The 17,062-nt window shown below is 44.0% G+C and overlaps 1 protein-coding gene and 1 long non-coding RNA gene across 15 annotated transcripts in view; one reads left to right on the top strand and one right to left on the bottom strand.

Moving 5' to 3' along the window:
* Positions 1-17,062, bottom strand: part of LOC133215055 (uncharacterized) — a 193,311-nt gene that overhangs the window by 15,163 nt on the left and 161,086 nt on the right. The gene's annotated exons all lie outside the window — the stretch shown is intronic.
* PAX2 (paired box 2) overlaps positions 1-17,062 on the top strand; it is a 96,982-nt gene that overhangs the window by 36,607 nt on the left and 43,313 nt on the right. For 12 of the 14 annotated variants that reach the window (XM_061358747.1, XM_061358745.1, XM_061358749.1 and 9 more), the window contains 2 exons: positions 9,510-9,595; positions 11,678-11,797. In XM_061358747.1, coding sequence (XP_061214731.1) covers positions 9,510-9,595; positions 11,678-11,797 — 206 coding nt within the window. The remainder of the gene's footprint in view (positions 1-9,509; positions 9,596-11,677; positions 11,798-17,062) is intronic. The other 2 variants (XM_061358748.1, XM_061358752.1) reach the window with 1 other exon arrangement.

Below are 17,062 nucleotides of genomic sequence, written 5' to 3'. Positions count from 1 at the left end.
GCACTCACAAACTTATACAACTATGCAAATATACACACAGGATGAGCCTTATAATACAGCAAGGTTCCGCATTAATTATGTATCAGTGTTCAGATATGTTAGATATTACATCAGGGATATTATAGCCTCGTTATGGATGAGTTCTAGGTGGTTATGACTTACTATTCGTAATAACTGTGCCTAGTGCTGTACAAAAACATCCAAATAGCTAGCTGGTGACGGTCACAAGCCACAGATCTGAATAGCCTATTTACCTATTAAACTCTGTTAAAAACTGTAATGGTTGAATAAATATTTATTAATTCTTCATGGGGTCTGAATATATAATATGTGACCCACATGTCTAACTCCATGTAGCCACAATTATAAATGCAGACCTATAGCCAGAGATAAACAAGTATGTACATTATGCGATAAATTAAAACATACTAAGAGATAAATGCTATTGCATTTGCAAACACAATATAGATACCTAAGCAAACATATAGCTCATATTCTCTAAGCATGAGGCATGATAGTGACTTATATGAGCCAAGCAGACTGGCTACAGATTTGGCTTTTCATTATAAAAGATGGTTTTGTCCTATAAATATGAAAACTAGATTGTATTCTGCAAAGATGGGCACCAACTTTATTCTGGGAGCCTACAGGGCACCCACACCCTGACGTGCTCTCCTGTGTCTGACTCCTTTGGGCAGGGGGATAAAGCAAGGAATAAATAATACGAAGAGCAGTGAGGACTAGAACAGAAAGGAAAAGATTCAGGTTCTCTGTGGAAATTTTTTAACTTCTCAATGTGTTTTGAATCAGAACTTTAATAAAATCCTACAGGTACATTTCAGAGTAGTTGGAACCTGCTGTTTCAATAAAATCTAAATATATTATTCTAATTTTTATTTTTTTTATCACAGTCTCTCATTCACCCTAAAAAGGTAATTTTAAAGGGAAAAAATACTTTCCATTCTGCTAAGGCTTGAATTCTCACAATTTTGTTAATTTCTTTAAAACCCAAGGTTAAAATAAGATTAGCTCTAAATTGACACATTCGCAGCAGAGTTTTTCTTTTGATTTTGGGAAAACATCTTCTAGCTGTATGGGTCCACCATGAAATTTCACCAGTTCTGACAAAGGTAAAGGAGGCACCCACAGCACCACCTCTGTAAAGGGATCGATTTACTTACCCAAAACATGTAAGTGTATACTGCAGTGCAGGATAGAGATAGTACACAGTTAATACACAATGCTGCCAACCCCAGCAGTTAAGAAGTTTTGAGTCAATACTCTCCAAAAGGAAGAGATTGGCATAAAACTCACAAGGCTGTAAGTAAGAATGTATGTGAGTTTCGTTCCTTTGCCTCCAGTTCTGGCCCCTTGGGAGGCAGCCAGGTCCCCCTTCCACATGGTCTTTGCAGCCATGAAAGCCAGAAATACCTTGGTATTAAATAAAACCGAAATAATTGCTTATTTTCAAGATCTGAGGCTTTAAACAAAATACCAGCTATGGCATAACTTGCAAGAGAGTTGAGAATGTTATCTACATTTATCTAATTCCTCCTAGTTCAAGACTCCTTTCCTAGTACACACATGTCTTCTGTTAATCAAAATGAATGTCCACAAGGAATTCAGCACAGACTCCTGAATTTTAATAACTGGAAATGGGCTCAAAGCAAAGCTTTCAATTAAAAGTTCCCATACTCCAGATTAAGATATTTAACCCTGGCAAGCCCATGTGTTTCTGTAGGTCTTCCTTACTCACCTGCTGGCGCAGTTGCTATTGTGACAGCTCTGGTCCATGCTGCATGGTAGTCACCAGTGTCCTGGCAGCTCATGGGGCTGTACCCTTCAATAGCTCCATGTTGCTGCAGCAGTGCTGCTAGCAGGAACCAAGCTGTTCAGTCTGCAGGTTACAGAAGGTGTCACTTTGAACTGCAGTCATTGTAGTGTAGGGGTACTCTGAGGAAATATAAATACACCTTGTAGTGTAGGAATACACACTGCAGTGTAGGTGTACTATTATGAGGAAATTATTAATTCCTAAAGGCTCAAAAATTTCTGGGCATTTTTGTGCAGAAATCTCGTCAGTGAAGGGGACCTAGCCACCAGCAGTGCTTCTCTCCTGCTTTCTTCATGTGTTTTGTAATTTTTGAAGCTTTTGGTCTTTTGTTGCAGAGAGATGAGTTTGTTGATGGGAAATGGCAAGAATGTAGCTGCTGGGTTGGATACTTTCATGGGTGCTGTGAGCTGAATGTCTGTTTCACGGTTGCTTATGATAGTAGAATTTGGACTTCATGATGGTGGTTCCTCCCAGGACTGTGTTTCTATGTCCAAGACCAGCAGAACTCTTTTTGTCCTTTAAGATCTCCTTAATTCACCTTAAACCTGGGATGTGAAGCATCTACACCCAGGATCAAGTTTGCTTCTAGTATTTTGTAAATCGTATGACATCTTCTAGATGTTTGGGTTTTAATGAATTTCTGCCTTTCCTGACTGCAAAAAAAAAAAAAAAAAAAAAAAAGCCTTCCAAATGTGAATTGAGTGTAATAAAAGTAGAAACACCTGCCTGAGGACATTTCTATGCTGCAGTCACTGCTTGTCTGCAGCTCATGTAGATACGCTTTAACCAGCTTTAAGCCAGCCAGCCTGGGTCCTGATTGCTCTGTAGCCCCAGCGCTGCACAGCACAGCAACTATTCAAGCACACCTTCTGTTTCCCAGGTGGGGTTTGCACCTTAATACAAATCCACTTGAATGAATGGGAAAAGCGCTTCTTAAAACCTAATGCCAGGAGTTCAGAATAAGCAATCAATACACATGGGGCTGACCACTGCCAACCCCATCAATACCAGTGGCATGAAGTTGTCTGTTACTGCCCAGAAAAATGTGTTAGCAGGCCAGCTCCTGCCTGGCAGATCTCCTCCCTCCCAGAAGGCAAACATCTTCACCTTTATTTCCTGCCGCCCCTCTTCCTTACGTCTGGGCTTGTACTGTGTAGCACAGCAGAACCGGAATGGGCAGAGATATGCTAGGAGACGAATGTTAATGCTTTGCTCAAATTAAATGAAATAAAACCATATGGTGTCATCATGGGTCACTGATTTAAAACAACAACAAAAAATCCTAGCTCCTCTCTAAGCCCTTCTGATAGTAAAGCTGCTGCTGTGAATTCTGCCTCTCCTCAGAGTGCACCCAAAAAATGCAGTGAGGGAAAAGGGCAGGACTGGGCTTTCTCTTGTGTTTGGAGTGAGCTGGCTGACCTGGAGCAAAGTGACACTTTTTTCTCCATGTCTTTAGGCATGATGTCAGTGTAGTTCCAGTGAAGTTGATGGACCTACAGAGAGTAGCAGCAGATAAGGAGTCAAATCTTCCCAGGGAGGGCTAGGATTGTGTTCTGAGAGATGAAAAGCAGCTCCATTTTGACCTCTCATGTATTTGAAAGCTTTGTGAAAATAGATCTCTCTTCAGGCACCTTTTAGGACTATCAATCTATCTAACCAATCTAATTAATCTGTTGTAGTTGTTCTTATACACTAATGTAGCACGAGATCACCCTTCTCCTCTCTACTTTTGCAAAAGGTAGGGAGAAGGAAATGCAATTTTCATAGAAGGAGAGAGTCTGAATGTGTGAATATTGCTCGTGGCCCCTGAATATGGCAGTTTGAAGGCATTCTGCTGTCTTGGCAGGGAGCACCAGAGCCTCAGGCCAGCTAGCAAGGAATCTGAGTCTGCTGCTCCTGCCAATGTCAGCTGTTGTTCTGAGGGTTGCAAGTGTTGTGGTAGGTTTTGAGAGCAGTAGGAGAAGCTACTGCCCACCCCCCCCCCCCCCCCAAATGGAAATTATATTGTAGCTTTTGGGGGGCAACTGCTTCTCTGATCTTCCCAACTGCACCTGCAAATTCAAACGCAATCACCAAAACCAGTGCAGCTGAAATATGGCCTCTGTTGCCTTTGCCTACCTTCCCCTCACGTACAGCCACTGTCAGCAGGGTACATGTCACTTCTGCTTCAAGCAGGAGAATGAAGCCAATACTGTGCTACAGCTCGCTGAAGCACTTACTTGGCCCCTGTTATTAGAGAGTCTGAGCCCTTCACTCCTCCTTCCAGCTGTCCTCATTGTGCCCCAGGTGGCATGGCAATGCTCCTATCTTCACACTTCAGGCAGGAAACAGAGCACAGAGAGAAATGCCATTTGTCCAAAGTCTTGAGAGGTCCATGACAGAGCAAGGGACTGAAGCCCTTTCCCTGAGCTGGATTAAGCTCTATCAGACTTTATATTTCCCTCTCTTCACTCCCCAAATCCCTTGGTTGTTTTTCCTCACTATGCTATGAAGCTTGCTTTGTGCAAAGAAGACTTTTTATTCCTCTCTTCTTTTGCTCAACTGTGAATTCAGCTGCATCTTGACCCATGCACAGAAACATAGGACTCTCTCCTGTTTGTTCAGAGCTCTTTTTGCCTGCAGAGCACCAATTTGCAGGTGGGATATTGTTGGCACCATTAGCGGCTGTCACCAAGGAGCCCAAAGCTGCCTCTTTGCATCCCATGCTCTCCCTTTTTTCCTCGGGCATGCTTCGGCACTAGCACCACTGGGGTGGTCATGAGCCCTTTTGTAGGAAGCAATCTGATGCAGGGGAGGCATCACTGTCTCACTTAGCCCCTCACAAAGTCCCCTGCAGGCTGCCTTGTCTCTGCCGCCGGCACAGCCTGTGGGTCAGCAGTGCAGCCCTGCGCCAATTAAGCCATGCAGCACAGCAGGGTGTGTGTGCCTTGGCCATCACAGCCTCCCTTGGACACTGCAGAGAAAAGGCTGAGGCTTCGCAATGTTAGCCTTCCAAGAACTGCTTTAATTGCCCAGTAATGCACACCCTGGGGTCTTGTAATGTGCTTCTAATATGGAGCATTTAAAATATGAAAAACGTCAAAACAATTACAAGGAGTTTGGTGCTCTGCTGAGTGTATCCTTCCACTCTGAAAAATAATCCATGACAAAGGAATACGATCAAAGTGAGGATACCAGCGCTTTCTGAAATCTGGCAGGGTCTCTCTGTGGCAGCAGGACACAACACTCGGTCACTTAGTGCAACTTTATTCTCTTCTTCCAGGATTAAAAGAATCACTAGATTTGGGCTCCAGATGGTTCAGACCTACCTTATCTCCCTCTGATCAGCCCTAGCATAATTTTGGTTTAATTTGAAATATTGTCTAAAGACTCTGCCAGCAATAGTAAGAGAGGAGAAACCACAGAATATGTCAGACTGTAAGAGAGTTTGGATGGAAATGTCAAAGAAGCAAGGGGCATTTCTTATGATCTGTTATTCTTTCAGCAAATAATTTTTGGATAGGTTTAGGAGTGATTTTTTTTAGTTTCTTATTTATAAAGAGTGAAAGAATATTCTGCTTGTCAGGAAGGACTATGGCTTAGATAATTTATCTTCTAGTGTTTCTCTACATTCTTGACCAAATTTAATTAGAGCTTATTACAACTGTCATAATAGGAGAGATGTTTTTTGTCTGTCCATCTGTATTCAGAATCAGCAAAAGGAATTGCGTTAAAACTGCTGAAAATGATGAAATAGAAATCAAAAATCGGAAATTCATGATCTAATGCTGAACGTTTAAGAAAGTTGAAGGCATTTGGAAACAGGCAGTTAGTTTCAGCTGGAGCTGTATGCAGTATTAACTCTAGAAAGAGTTACTACAAGCCAACTATGGTAACTCGTATTTCAGGAATGGATGTATAATTCACAGATGATACTATGTACTGTAATGACATTATATGCCATTACTTAAGATAATATTGCATATTAAATTCAGATTGTGAAATGAAGTTCAGTTGCTTTACTGCAATCGAAGATCTATAAATGTCCTGTTGCTGAAACCTCAGAAATATTGTATTAAATCTGTGTATATTCTCTGAAACTCAAAGTAGACAACCTGTGCAAAAACCTCCCCCTGGAAATGAAAAATGGGAATTTGCAGTTAAGTGCCAGTTTGTGCCTCTAATTAAACACAAATGTGGTTGTTGGAGTCACTGACTGTGATGGAATTAGAGCAGGGATGAATTTAGTACTAAGTGACAACTTCTTTTGGAGAAAAAAAAAGGCATTTGAAATACTGGCATTTACCTCAAAAAATGAGCACTGCTGACTGGTGTTCCAGGATCTATGTGCCTAATGGTTTTGGGAAGGGCTGAGGAAGCGTTCTGCAGAAAGGCTTGTCTTTCTCAAGTGTCTGGAGGCAAGAAGCCATCAAAGGCAGGAAGAGGTGAGCAAGGCTTTGCTCCCTCTTACACAACAATAATCCAGAAATCCAAGGTTTGAGGCAGAAGAGCTGGCTTAGTGTGTATTTCAGTCTCCAGTAAGGGTGAGAAGCTTTCAGCAATCCCCAAGTTTAAAGACAGTATTATTATGCTGCATCTGTTGCTACAGGACCAGGTCAGCTCTGTTCATCTTTCATCTGCAGTTTCATTAGGTGGTCTCTTGTAGGACAGACACACTAGAAGCCTCTTACAGCAGCAGCAGCGATGCCTAGCTATCCTGCTGTTTATCACTGTTCCTAAATGAATTGATCCAGAGGGATGCACTCCTGTATGTCCTGAAATTTTTCCTATTTCCTTACAACACTAGAGTTCAGTCACAACTATAGGGCAAAGGAGAACCACTGGAGAGAGCCTCTTGATGACCTGACTCTTCTTTTAGTCATAGGAAATACCTTCTACCTGAGACTTCATTAGATTTGCTGTGCATTTGATGCCAAGAATTATTTAACCTAAGACACTGGAGGTTGCACAACCAGAACTGCTCCCCTTTGCTCACTGTTTCCAGACACTTCCTCTTGACATAAAACCAGATTAATTCTTGGGAGGGGAACGTTTTTGAACAGAGCCTTTCACCTCTGGGTCACTAGATGAAATCTGGCCCTGGTCAGTAGTGACCGAAAATCATTACCAGCTGACAGCTACTTGGGGAAATGAGATGGTGAGTCTCATTCCAGTTCCTAATGGACACATCTCAGCAAACACAGTCACAACTGGTACTAACTGGCATTCTCAGCTGAGGGACCACAAACTAAACATCGCAGGAAACTGAACCTTCCTCTTCATCCCTTGCCTGGGTTTCAGAAGCATTATGGACATGCTTTCTATACCACCATTGTTTCACAGGCTGGGGTTACTCTAAATGGCTTTTCAAAACTTTGCCATTTTTGTGCAGCATGATTCAGCACAGCCTGATCAGCCATCCCAATATAATTAGGCTCACGTACGGCTCCCCTCAGCAGAAGCTGAGCTGCCTGATGCCACCTCCCAGTACGAATGGCAAATCTGATGTCATACTCAGTATGAACAGAACTGTCTGATGTCACCTCAGCGCTAACAGGACATTTTATAATATGACATCTAAGGCTGCAGGGGAGATCTTCTAATCCATTCACTGTGCCACACTACACTAGAACATAACACAGTATAATGTGTAGGTTAACTTAGGCAACCTCAGGCAAATTTTGGATAGACGGACAGATGGATGGATGGATACATTTATACAAAGTATACATACATTATATCATTCTATTGATTTTTAAAAAGTTCCAGGTCTGCCTGGCTATAATGAGATTTTTGAACTTTGTGTTGCGATCAATGAGGGGAATATTATTGGCCTGGAGAATTGATATACCCGCTCTCTGTGGCTTGTTCTGCTCCTGGACTGCCCCTGCCCCCAAGGTGTACGATTCCATCAGACACTTAACCTCTTTTACAGTGTCATCAGGCTAAAAGGAATCTAATAGTGACACGGGACTTGTGCTCAGCACTCTGGCACTATTGCTTTCCTGTCACAAATAATTTATAGCTTTCTATTTCCATCCCTTTGCCTGCACCCCATCCCCTTTTTCTGTTTCTCTGGGCTGGGGGAAATCAATAAACTCACACAACCAGAGTGGCACTTCAGGGGGTTTTAGGGGGAATGTGAGAGAAGAGAAAAGAAAAGAAAAAATCAGAAAAGAAGAAAAAAGTTGTATTATTTGCCCCAGCACAGACTTCTCAGATCAGTTCCTCAGCTAGTGCAAAGCAGCATGACCTCAGAATCTGGCCCTGTGAGGTTCTCAGACACCTTCCGTATAGGTCCTCAGCAGCTATAGATTAGGGCCCCTCATACTACTGACCTATATAGGGTGAGGACCTCGACCTCCATCCTTAGCTAGAACCTTGATATTCCCTGTCTCCAGCTACGTCCCAGGCAGCCTCTCTGCCACTCCAACAACTGCCCAGGCTTCATTATGCGTGTATCAGAGTTTTGTAACATACTGACATGGTATGCTCTAAAACACCTTTCTTCTCCTAAGAAGGTTTTGCTCTCAGGAGTTGCGCCCTCTCAACATCTCTGCCTATCTCTACCCATTCCATGCCACCCACTAGCCACACATGTGCTCTTTGAAGTTTTGACAACTTATTCTTTAGAATGAATCTTTAAGGGAAGCTCTCTCTTTGGTGGAAAGGAGTAATTTGTTTTCATTTTCTGGAGAGATTTTGGGGGAGAATTTAAAGCTAATATAATGCAGGGCTGAGAGTTTCAGAAACCCAGGCTGAAGAGCATCTGCAGTGTTCACCCTAATTGGAAGGGCTAGTTTTAATCTCAAAGGAATTTGGTCTCAGTGGCTTTCACAGGTCATGGCTTATTTGCCAAGTTCCTTGGTGAGACAGTTGTTCCTGAGTCACAGATAGCCACACCTGCCAGTAGGCAGGGATCTTGACAGTCAAGTACTAGGTGCTAGTGATTTTCTTTCACCACTGACCTCAGCTGGGTTTAAACCAGTGACCTAGAGGTGAAAGATGTAATGTAACAAGAAATAGAGCACTGACAATTACAGTTTATTTTCATTCTTGAGCTTTGTGTGATTCACTGAGAGACACCTACCTGAGTTCCCATGCTGAGTTCATTCACCTCCTGATAAAGACCAATTTTTGCCCTCTTTGCTGGACCTTCTTTTTCCTGGTTAACTATATCCCATCACCACTTCCTACGGATGCCTTCTGCTCCCACCTTCATTTGTGAAGGGCAAGGGCTTTGGGCAAGCCTTCCATTGGTTCAAAGAATTCAGCATTCAGTTCTATGCCAGAAAGGTATTTTTTAGGTACACAACAAAATTAAATCTATACCACTTGTAAATCCAGCAGTGGCTCTATTATCTGCAAAGTCTGCCTTGTGTTCATGCTGGCAGATCAGGTCCTAAATGATAATGCAGTTGCTAAAACACAGGACATCCTAGCTTGTTACCTGAGCACCACAGTTTTGCAGTGAATACCCAGGTTTTGGGGAAAGATGACAAAGCAGAGCAAGGACAATCTCCTGAGAACTGGATCACTGAAGCAGTAGAGTCAGGACTGTGAGAAGGCAAATGAAGTGACTCTGCTGCATGCAGAGCTCAGGCCAGACCTTCAGGTTCTCAGCTGGGATCGCGGGTATGCAAAGGCACACGGAGAAGTTGCTGTTGAGTTCTGAATATGTTCTGCTCTTTTTCAGGATCATCAGAACCAAAGTTCAGCAACCTTTTCACCCAACACCAGATGGGAGTGGGACAGGTGTGACTGCACCAGGACATACTATCGGTAAGAAGATTGGCATGAGGGGTGGTGACAGGACAAGTGGAAATGAGGATGATGCTTAGTTGAGGGAACAAAGTCTGACAAGCAGATGCTAAGCAGAGCAAGGGGGGGCGGAGGGGGGGAGGAACCTCAATGGACATCAGAGGTTTCTGTTCTTCATTTCCCTCATTACATTGCAGAGAAGGGAATTGTGGCAGAAAACCCAGCCCAGGGTAGGGGTTTGCTCTGCCTTAACATCCATTTCATGTTCACACTCTTTCATTAGCTTCCCTAGGGAGAAGCATTTACTACTACCCTGTTTAAGCATCAGTCTTCAACCGTTGTCTCCTTCTTACTCTGACTCTCTTTCCCCCTCTCTCTCCCAATTTCTTTTCTCTCTCTTTGCTGGAACTGGTCCATTTCTTAGAGCTAGTAAAAACAGACATGAGTAAGATATTCCTGATGCCTCATAACTGAGTTCTTCATTGTTCTGGCTCTGCAGCCAGGTATCCTATGGGTGTATTTCACTGAGAAAATGCATTTTCTGGTAGGGGAAATGGGTTTATCAGGTGAGCAGAAGATGGAGGCTGTAATAAAGTGACCAAATGCTGTGTTTAAAGGTACTGTGCTAGATGTGCAATCAGGCACTTTTCACTCTGTGGGCTGTATGGTGCATATGTTGTTGTAGCTTTATACAGTAATAATTCAGAGCAGGGAAAAACATGCAATATTTTGGGATACTGTGATTTACAGTGTCTTAAGACACTTTCTGAAATACTGCTGGTTACCGGGAATTAGCTGCTATACAAGGATTTACTGGAAAGTGATGGTCTACATGGGACAGAGCTGGCAGATACAATTCTGTACATGAATTGTGTTCTGGAGCACAGTGGAATTTATGGGCCAGTATGGAAGAGCATTTCTGGATGCCCTTTTAATCTGGACCTGCTCATTGGACTGGGAATCACTGACTACAACAGATGGAGCTGGCAGGTATTATTCCTTCTTGGAAAAGTAGTGGATGTCTAGGGAAAGCATTGGCTGAGCTGGGATAGTAATTGCAAGTGCTGCTACTGGAGTGTCTCATTGCTCTGGGATGTACTGGGAAGTGTGGGTCTATATGGGATACTGTTGACAGGTTTTGCTCCATCCTGGAAGGCTTGTATTGGAGGTACTGATTGCTTCAGGACAGTGCTTTATGAGTTGAATAATGGGTAGTGGCCTGCAAGAAACTTGGGATATTTTCCCCATTACTGGGACATGCTGTGACATAATGGGCATGCCTACTGGATGCATAGCTCTACTTGTTCTGTACTCAAAAGCCCTGATTATTCATGAAGTGATCATTTCTAACCTGTATGACTTGTCATTTCTGATATATTGGAAACTCATGAGCAGTCTTGGACAGCCCTGAGTGGCAGGAGGAGTCTGCCTGTTGACATTGGTTAGTACAAGAAGGAGACACTAGATTTTTATTAATCTGTTCGTTAGTACAAGAAGGAGACACTATATTTTTATCAATCTGTGTTGGAGTCTGTATCCCCAACTCACCATTTGGTCTAGTAGGGAACTGAATTTATTGGGCCAGTACTGAGGTGCTTCTAACCCTATGCTAAGAGCGTAATTTCTTAATGAGTGTTTTAGATGGACATGTGAGAGGCTGGTCTGGCTAAGACAGAACATGTGCACTCCTGGTGGAAAAATGCTGAGCGGAAACGACCTGGCAAAATATGGATGTACTAGGAAGCCACTGGGGAATGTGGGCTATGCACCATTGCACTCTGTTACTATGGCACGCACTGGGAAGCCTGCTCTGAACTGGGATGTAACAACAAGGTTTAGTTAGCTTCTTGATGGAATACACTTGCTTGTTATTAATGGCCCTATACTGGAAGGCTGTTGAGCTATGGTATAGGAATGGCAAAGCTGGGATGCAGCAATGTTAGCAGTAGGACGAGTATGAGCCTTTCAGTGTGAGGGACTGGAAGCCTACTTAGTGCCCAGGCTTACCTATGAGACTGGTGGCATGTGTAGCTTTCAGCTGTGTGATCCCTAAGTGCTGTGCTACTCTCCTCATGGCCCTTTTCCCCTTTTCCTTTTGTCCAGTGCCCAGCACAGCATCCCCTCCTGTCTCCAGTGCCTCCAATGATCCAGTGGGCTCTTACTCCATTAACGGGATCCTGGGGATTCCTCGGTCGAATGGCGAGAAGAGGAAACGTGATGAAGGTAGGGGGAGGGGAGAAGCTCATCCTCCCTTTTATATTCTTTGTCCCCATGTACAGGCTCCAATTTCAGGCCAAGGTTTGCAGCTGCTCCAGGGGCTAGATCAGTTTTAGCAACAGAGACCAGTTCCCCGCCACTGCCCTGCTGGCTTGGAATTCTCTTCTTCTGAGGCCCTTTCATGACAGGCTGCGTCTCCAGACATCTGCTCAACAGGCAGAGAGTCATCTCCATTGCTGGAGCTGATCCCAAGTTCATTCACTGCTGGAAATGGCTGGAACTGAACTCCCCAGGTGCCAGCAGGTGCCCAGACTTTGAACTGCGGGTAAACATGGTTTCCCCGACTCACTCGTTTCAAACAAAATGCTGTCTTGGAGAAGCACCAGCAATGTGGCAATTATCTTTCATTCCCCTTGCAAACAAGTTCCTGCCCTGTGAAGTGCCATGAGCTACATTAGCTGGTGATTATAAGGGCACAGTTTTCAATGGATAGCATCTACCACAGCAGTACTGCCATGCTTGCAACAGTCTGAAAGCAGAAAAGGAGGTCTCCTGAGTAGTGGCCCTAAGGCTGTTATCTAAGAATTTCAACAGGGTTCTAAGGAATTAGGATTAAGCCATCTCCTTTTCCTTCCTATCTGCTGGGAAGGACTCAGAGCAAAGTGAAATGAGCCAAAAGTTGGAGCCTCAGGTGTGACAGAGTCAGGATGGGTGGGTGAGGTCTTGGTGCTCTTACGGCGGCTTTGTAAACTTTTTTTCCTTAAATCTTGTTCTTTTAATTTGATGCATTCAAAAATTCAGGGCCAGGAGGTGACCTTTTCTAAGAGTAATGCCTGACCAGTTTGTTCAGTACAGCCCTGCCTTCAGTATGTTGTTTTCCACTGTTGCCTGTTGCATGGGGACAAGGTCTTAGCAGCACTGATGGCTCAGTGTGCTGTGTGTGCTGTAAGCCCCAGACTGTGTGGTACAAGAGAACACGAGGGTTCTCTGTGTGGTATGTGGTGAGAAGAGAAAGTTCTCCTGAGAGAGATGCTGTATTTTGGGAGTTTGCTAGTGATTTTCTCAGCATTGGTTCTGATGATGTTTACATCTGCAAGTTTTTGATCCAAATAAGCATAGTAATCCTAAGGGAAAAAAAAAAAAGGCAGTAATCGTGACCCCTTTCTCCCTAATACAAGGTGAAACTAGAGGCAAGGACCCAATCTAGCTCCTGTTAAATGGGAAGTTTTTTGCTGATGTCACTGGAAATTGGATCAGGCCCCAGAGGAAGATCCATTTCCCAGCTAGATGGCAGTAGGGCCCAGCTAAGAGAAAAGTGTAGCAATGGAAGGGCTGAGTCAATGCATCAAAGTAAAAAAATGTCAGGAATAAGAGAGTGCAAACATTACAAACCCCTCCAGCATTTCCCATCATTACATATACAGCAAATAGTGACATTTCAAACTCAGTGACAAGTTCCTTTAATGTTTGTGCAAATCTCTTGGCAGTTACTTGGAGTTTTATTGAACCCCACCTCTCACACGGTCCAGAGTGGTGATCGCCAGCTCTCAACATGGGGCCTCCACATCTCATTTTGAAATGAAGCAGTTCATTTGGCTTTGGTGACCATTCTTTCCACATATCTGGAAAGATCATGCCACTTTAGATGCAGCCACACAGTCACTTTCAGCCTCAGAACCTGAGATTTTCTGGAGCAGTACAATTAAACACAGAAACAATAGAGCAGCCATCTAAGACTGTGACACTTCACAATAATATACTGACAGTAGGAACAACTCTCTGCTGTTTGTCCTTAATTCATCCCAGATTTGATTTATGAAGGGCAAGCAATACTCTGCAGCTCTCTGCTGTTGGCCAAGAGCCCATATATCCTACTAGGAATCAAAACAGTATCAGACAATCCTGGAGACGTTGCTTGCCTTTAGTTCTCCAGAGTTTTAGGCAGCAGTTACATGCCACAGCTGCAAGTACCTTAGAGAACAGGCTTCCTCTTGCTATCCCGGATACCTCCTGCAAGGAGATGTCACACTCCTGTCCCTGAGAAGCCTCACATGGGAACCCCTGCCAGATGCTGATAACCCCTAGCCAAGGGTTGAGTTATCTGGGCTCACACTGGCCTTAAGAAATGCTGAAAGACATCATCACTTTGCAGGGTTGGGTCCTAAGGCTAGAAGGGTCCATGGAGGCGTTTGCACAGGCAGTGACCTGCACTCACTCCTGGGAAATCTCCCCTACAGCAATGAGGACTCGTCTTGTTCCTAGCTGAGATGGGGATTAGCAAAGTCTGGCAAGAAATCCAGGGCAGGTATTTCTTTCATGCTCTTGCTGAATACATACACCTCCTCAGTATTTCCCAGAGCTTCTGAGCACTGTTCTGTTCCAGTTTCTTAACTGCAGGGTTTATTCTCATGTTGAAAAGCCCTTATGAGCTCCCAACACACATCTGCTTCCCCAGCATTTTGGGGATGGCTCTTCCCTAAAGAAGGCAGAAGAACCAGCACTGCTGTCTCTTTTCTTTCCGCTCTGTTGGACCAGCTCTGCTTCAAGGATTCCTCTGTGAGGAATGCAGTTCAGCAGAAAGGGGGAAGTACCAAGCTGCTCCTGAATCCCTGGTTCTGAAAACCTTGTTAGCAACCTCTGTGATGGCTGGGGCAAACAGGGTGGGAGAAAGACAGAGGAGCCTCTATCTGAGCACACCCCCTCCCCCAGGTCCTCCTTGCTGCAGCTGGTGCCTACATTAGACAGTAGCTCAGATGATTAAGAAGAGGAAAGATAATTATGTGTCAAGATGATGTAGCAGAACTCCCGAGTTGGACAGAAGGAGCCAGACGGATGCATGAGGTGGGCTCAGCGATGGACGCTGACAGCCAGGTGTGAACCTCACAGGGAGTTAGAGGGAAAAGGGAAAATCCCAACCTACCAAATCTGCTGGTTACAACTGCAAGGGTAGCCTGAGAAGACTATGGCAGCGAGAGAGCTAGCAGGGAGGTAGCTCTGAGTGCCTACTTGTCACGACAGGGAACTGTCAGATCACAAGTCTTTCCCCAGAACTCAGTGTCTTTCTCAGGTGAGTGCCTAGGAAGGATGGTCAGGATTTGCCCTGTTAAGTGTATGCATTCCTTTTGTTTCCATTTTTGATGAGTGGTTGTAAACCCTCCGACTTCCAGACAAAGCAGACAGTTGGTCTCCTATGATTATAAAAATAATTTGGCTAAAAAAGTTCACCACCACTTGTCTAGCACAGTGTGCGCCACTTCATGCAGTCTATGAGCACTGCCAATGCTGATGTTATCTCCCTCTGACCTTCCCCACCATTTACACACACCATCTTCTAGAGGCAGAAGTGGCCCTGCAGCATGTAATGACTTTCCCAAGACCACCGAGGGTCTTGTGGTATCAAGCTGCAGCTGGAAACAGGAATTCCTGGCTCTTCACAATCCTAATGTTGTAATACGCTGTGATAGCAAGCCGAGCTCAGCACGGTCATTGTCAGACTAAGGAGCAGCAATAAGAAGTCCAGAAGGATAAAGGAGAAAAATAATATGCAAATATATCTGTTGTTGCATAACTCCATATCCTTCAGTTGATAGCTAAAAGGAGGAGAACGGGGACAGCTTGGAAGCACTAACAACAAATAAATATCATTCATACTGTAGTCTTGAGTACTGTGTAAGGAGGAAAAGGGAGAGATGAAGAGAAAGAGAAGAATGGATAGATAGATGGACAGATGGATGGACAGATAATTAGAAAATATGAAAATGGTATTTCAAACTGTCCTTGCATGCCACAGGATCTCCAGCTGGGTGAAGCTTGGGATCTTTAGAAAACACTCTTACTAGAGATTAGAGATAGCTCTTTCCCTCCATACCAGTCCACAGACTTCCTCTATAGACCCAAATTCTCATTTGGGATTCGTCTTCCAGTGAGGCTGGTGCTATAACATTCTCAACGTCATTAATCTTGGTCCCTGACAGTATCTGAAGTATTTGACAGCATTACTGGCAATAATATCTGCAGTGCTGACAATGGCAGAGATAATATCCCCCAGTATTATTGGCATTAGCAGGGATCATATCTGCAGCCTGTTATTGGTGGGAACAGACATAATGTGTCCAGTATTATTAGTATCAGTAGTAATAAAACTCATAGGCTTGTTAGTATGATCAGTGCTAATATCAGCAGTAGGTTTGTGGGAGAGGAGGGGATGGAGTGATTGCTACTGTAAACGGCAATAATACTCAGGCTGTTTGCAGTAAAGGAATCCCCAGTGAAGATTGGGGAGCAAACCTGAGAAAGCAAAAGCTCCTCCTTTCCTTTCTTTCCTTTCTTCACCTGGGGATCTGATGATCAGACTGATTTACACTGAAGTAAGCAATGCAGGACTGTGTCAGTGCAGGAGGACAGTAAAGGGTCACCAACATTTTGTCAGGTCTGTGATGGTGATGTTTTCCAAAGAGTGTTAACTGTATCAGTGCAAGTAGTTCACTGTACACTTCAAAAAGGGGTTGAGGTTTGCAGAATAGGGTGCTGCCTACTTGCAGCAGGAGCACTTACACTGTTAGTCACGTAGCTGCAGGACAGTCAGCATCACTGCCCTTCTCATTGGTGCTACACACACAATTTTCTGCCATTACCACACCAACTCTACTGAGAAGCACTGCTTTTGTTCCAGGTGGCTTTCTCTTCCCTCACTCCAGATGGGAGGGCAGGGGTTTGGCAGTGTTCAGCTTGGGAATTCTCCTGCCTGGCCATGATCTCATTTTCCTACCAGGAAAGCAGAAATGTCTCTTTCAGGTGGAGCGTGAGGCAGGGAGATCTACAGCAGTCCCAGTACTGAAAGCCATGTTTTTCTAAATACTGCCCCAGGATATATATCATCATGAAGAAATTCAGTTGTTTAAGTGGAAAGTAGTGCAGAAAGATGTGTAATGTGTTTAAGAAGGTCTGAGGTTGTGAGCAGATACACAGCAGCTTACTGTGCCACTGCAAGTATGATCCTGTTTGTGCTGCTCAGAGCACCAATGATAATACAATTTCGGAGATGTAGTTGTGACATTTCAGGAGACTTTGTGTCATTGTCAGTGGCATCAGTATATGTTTGCAGACAGCCTGGCTGTGGTTATCATGTTGTAACTGTATCACTACAGGTTGTGGGTTTGCGATACTAATGATAAGATTAACTGTATCAGTGCTTGCTATGCTACCCCATTACACTCAAGGCCATTTCACTCTTCACAGGTGGTTGTGAATTGTTTCTGGTGGTACGTCTGC

This window comes from Neopsephotus bourkii, unplaced genomic scaffold (assembly GCF_033783945.1).
Source record: "Neopsephotus bourkii isolate Nb327-2 ecotype Australia unplaced genomic scaffold, CSIRO-AGI_Nbou_v1 NB_951, whole genome shotgun sequence".
In the NCBI taxonomy this organism is placed as follows: Eukaryota; Metazoa; Chordata; class Aves; order Psittaciformes; family Psittacidae; genus Neopsephotus; species Neopsephotus bourkii.
This window is presented reverse-complemented; position numbering and strand designations above follow the sequence as displayed.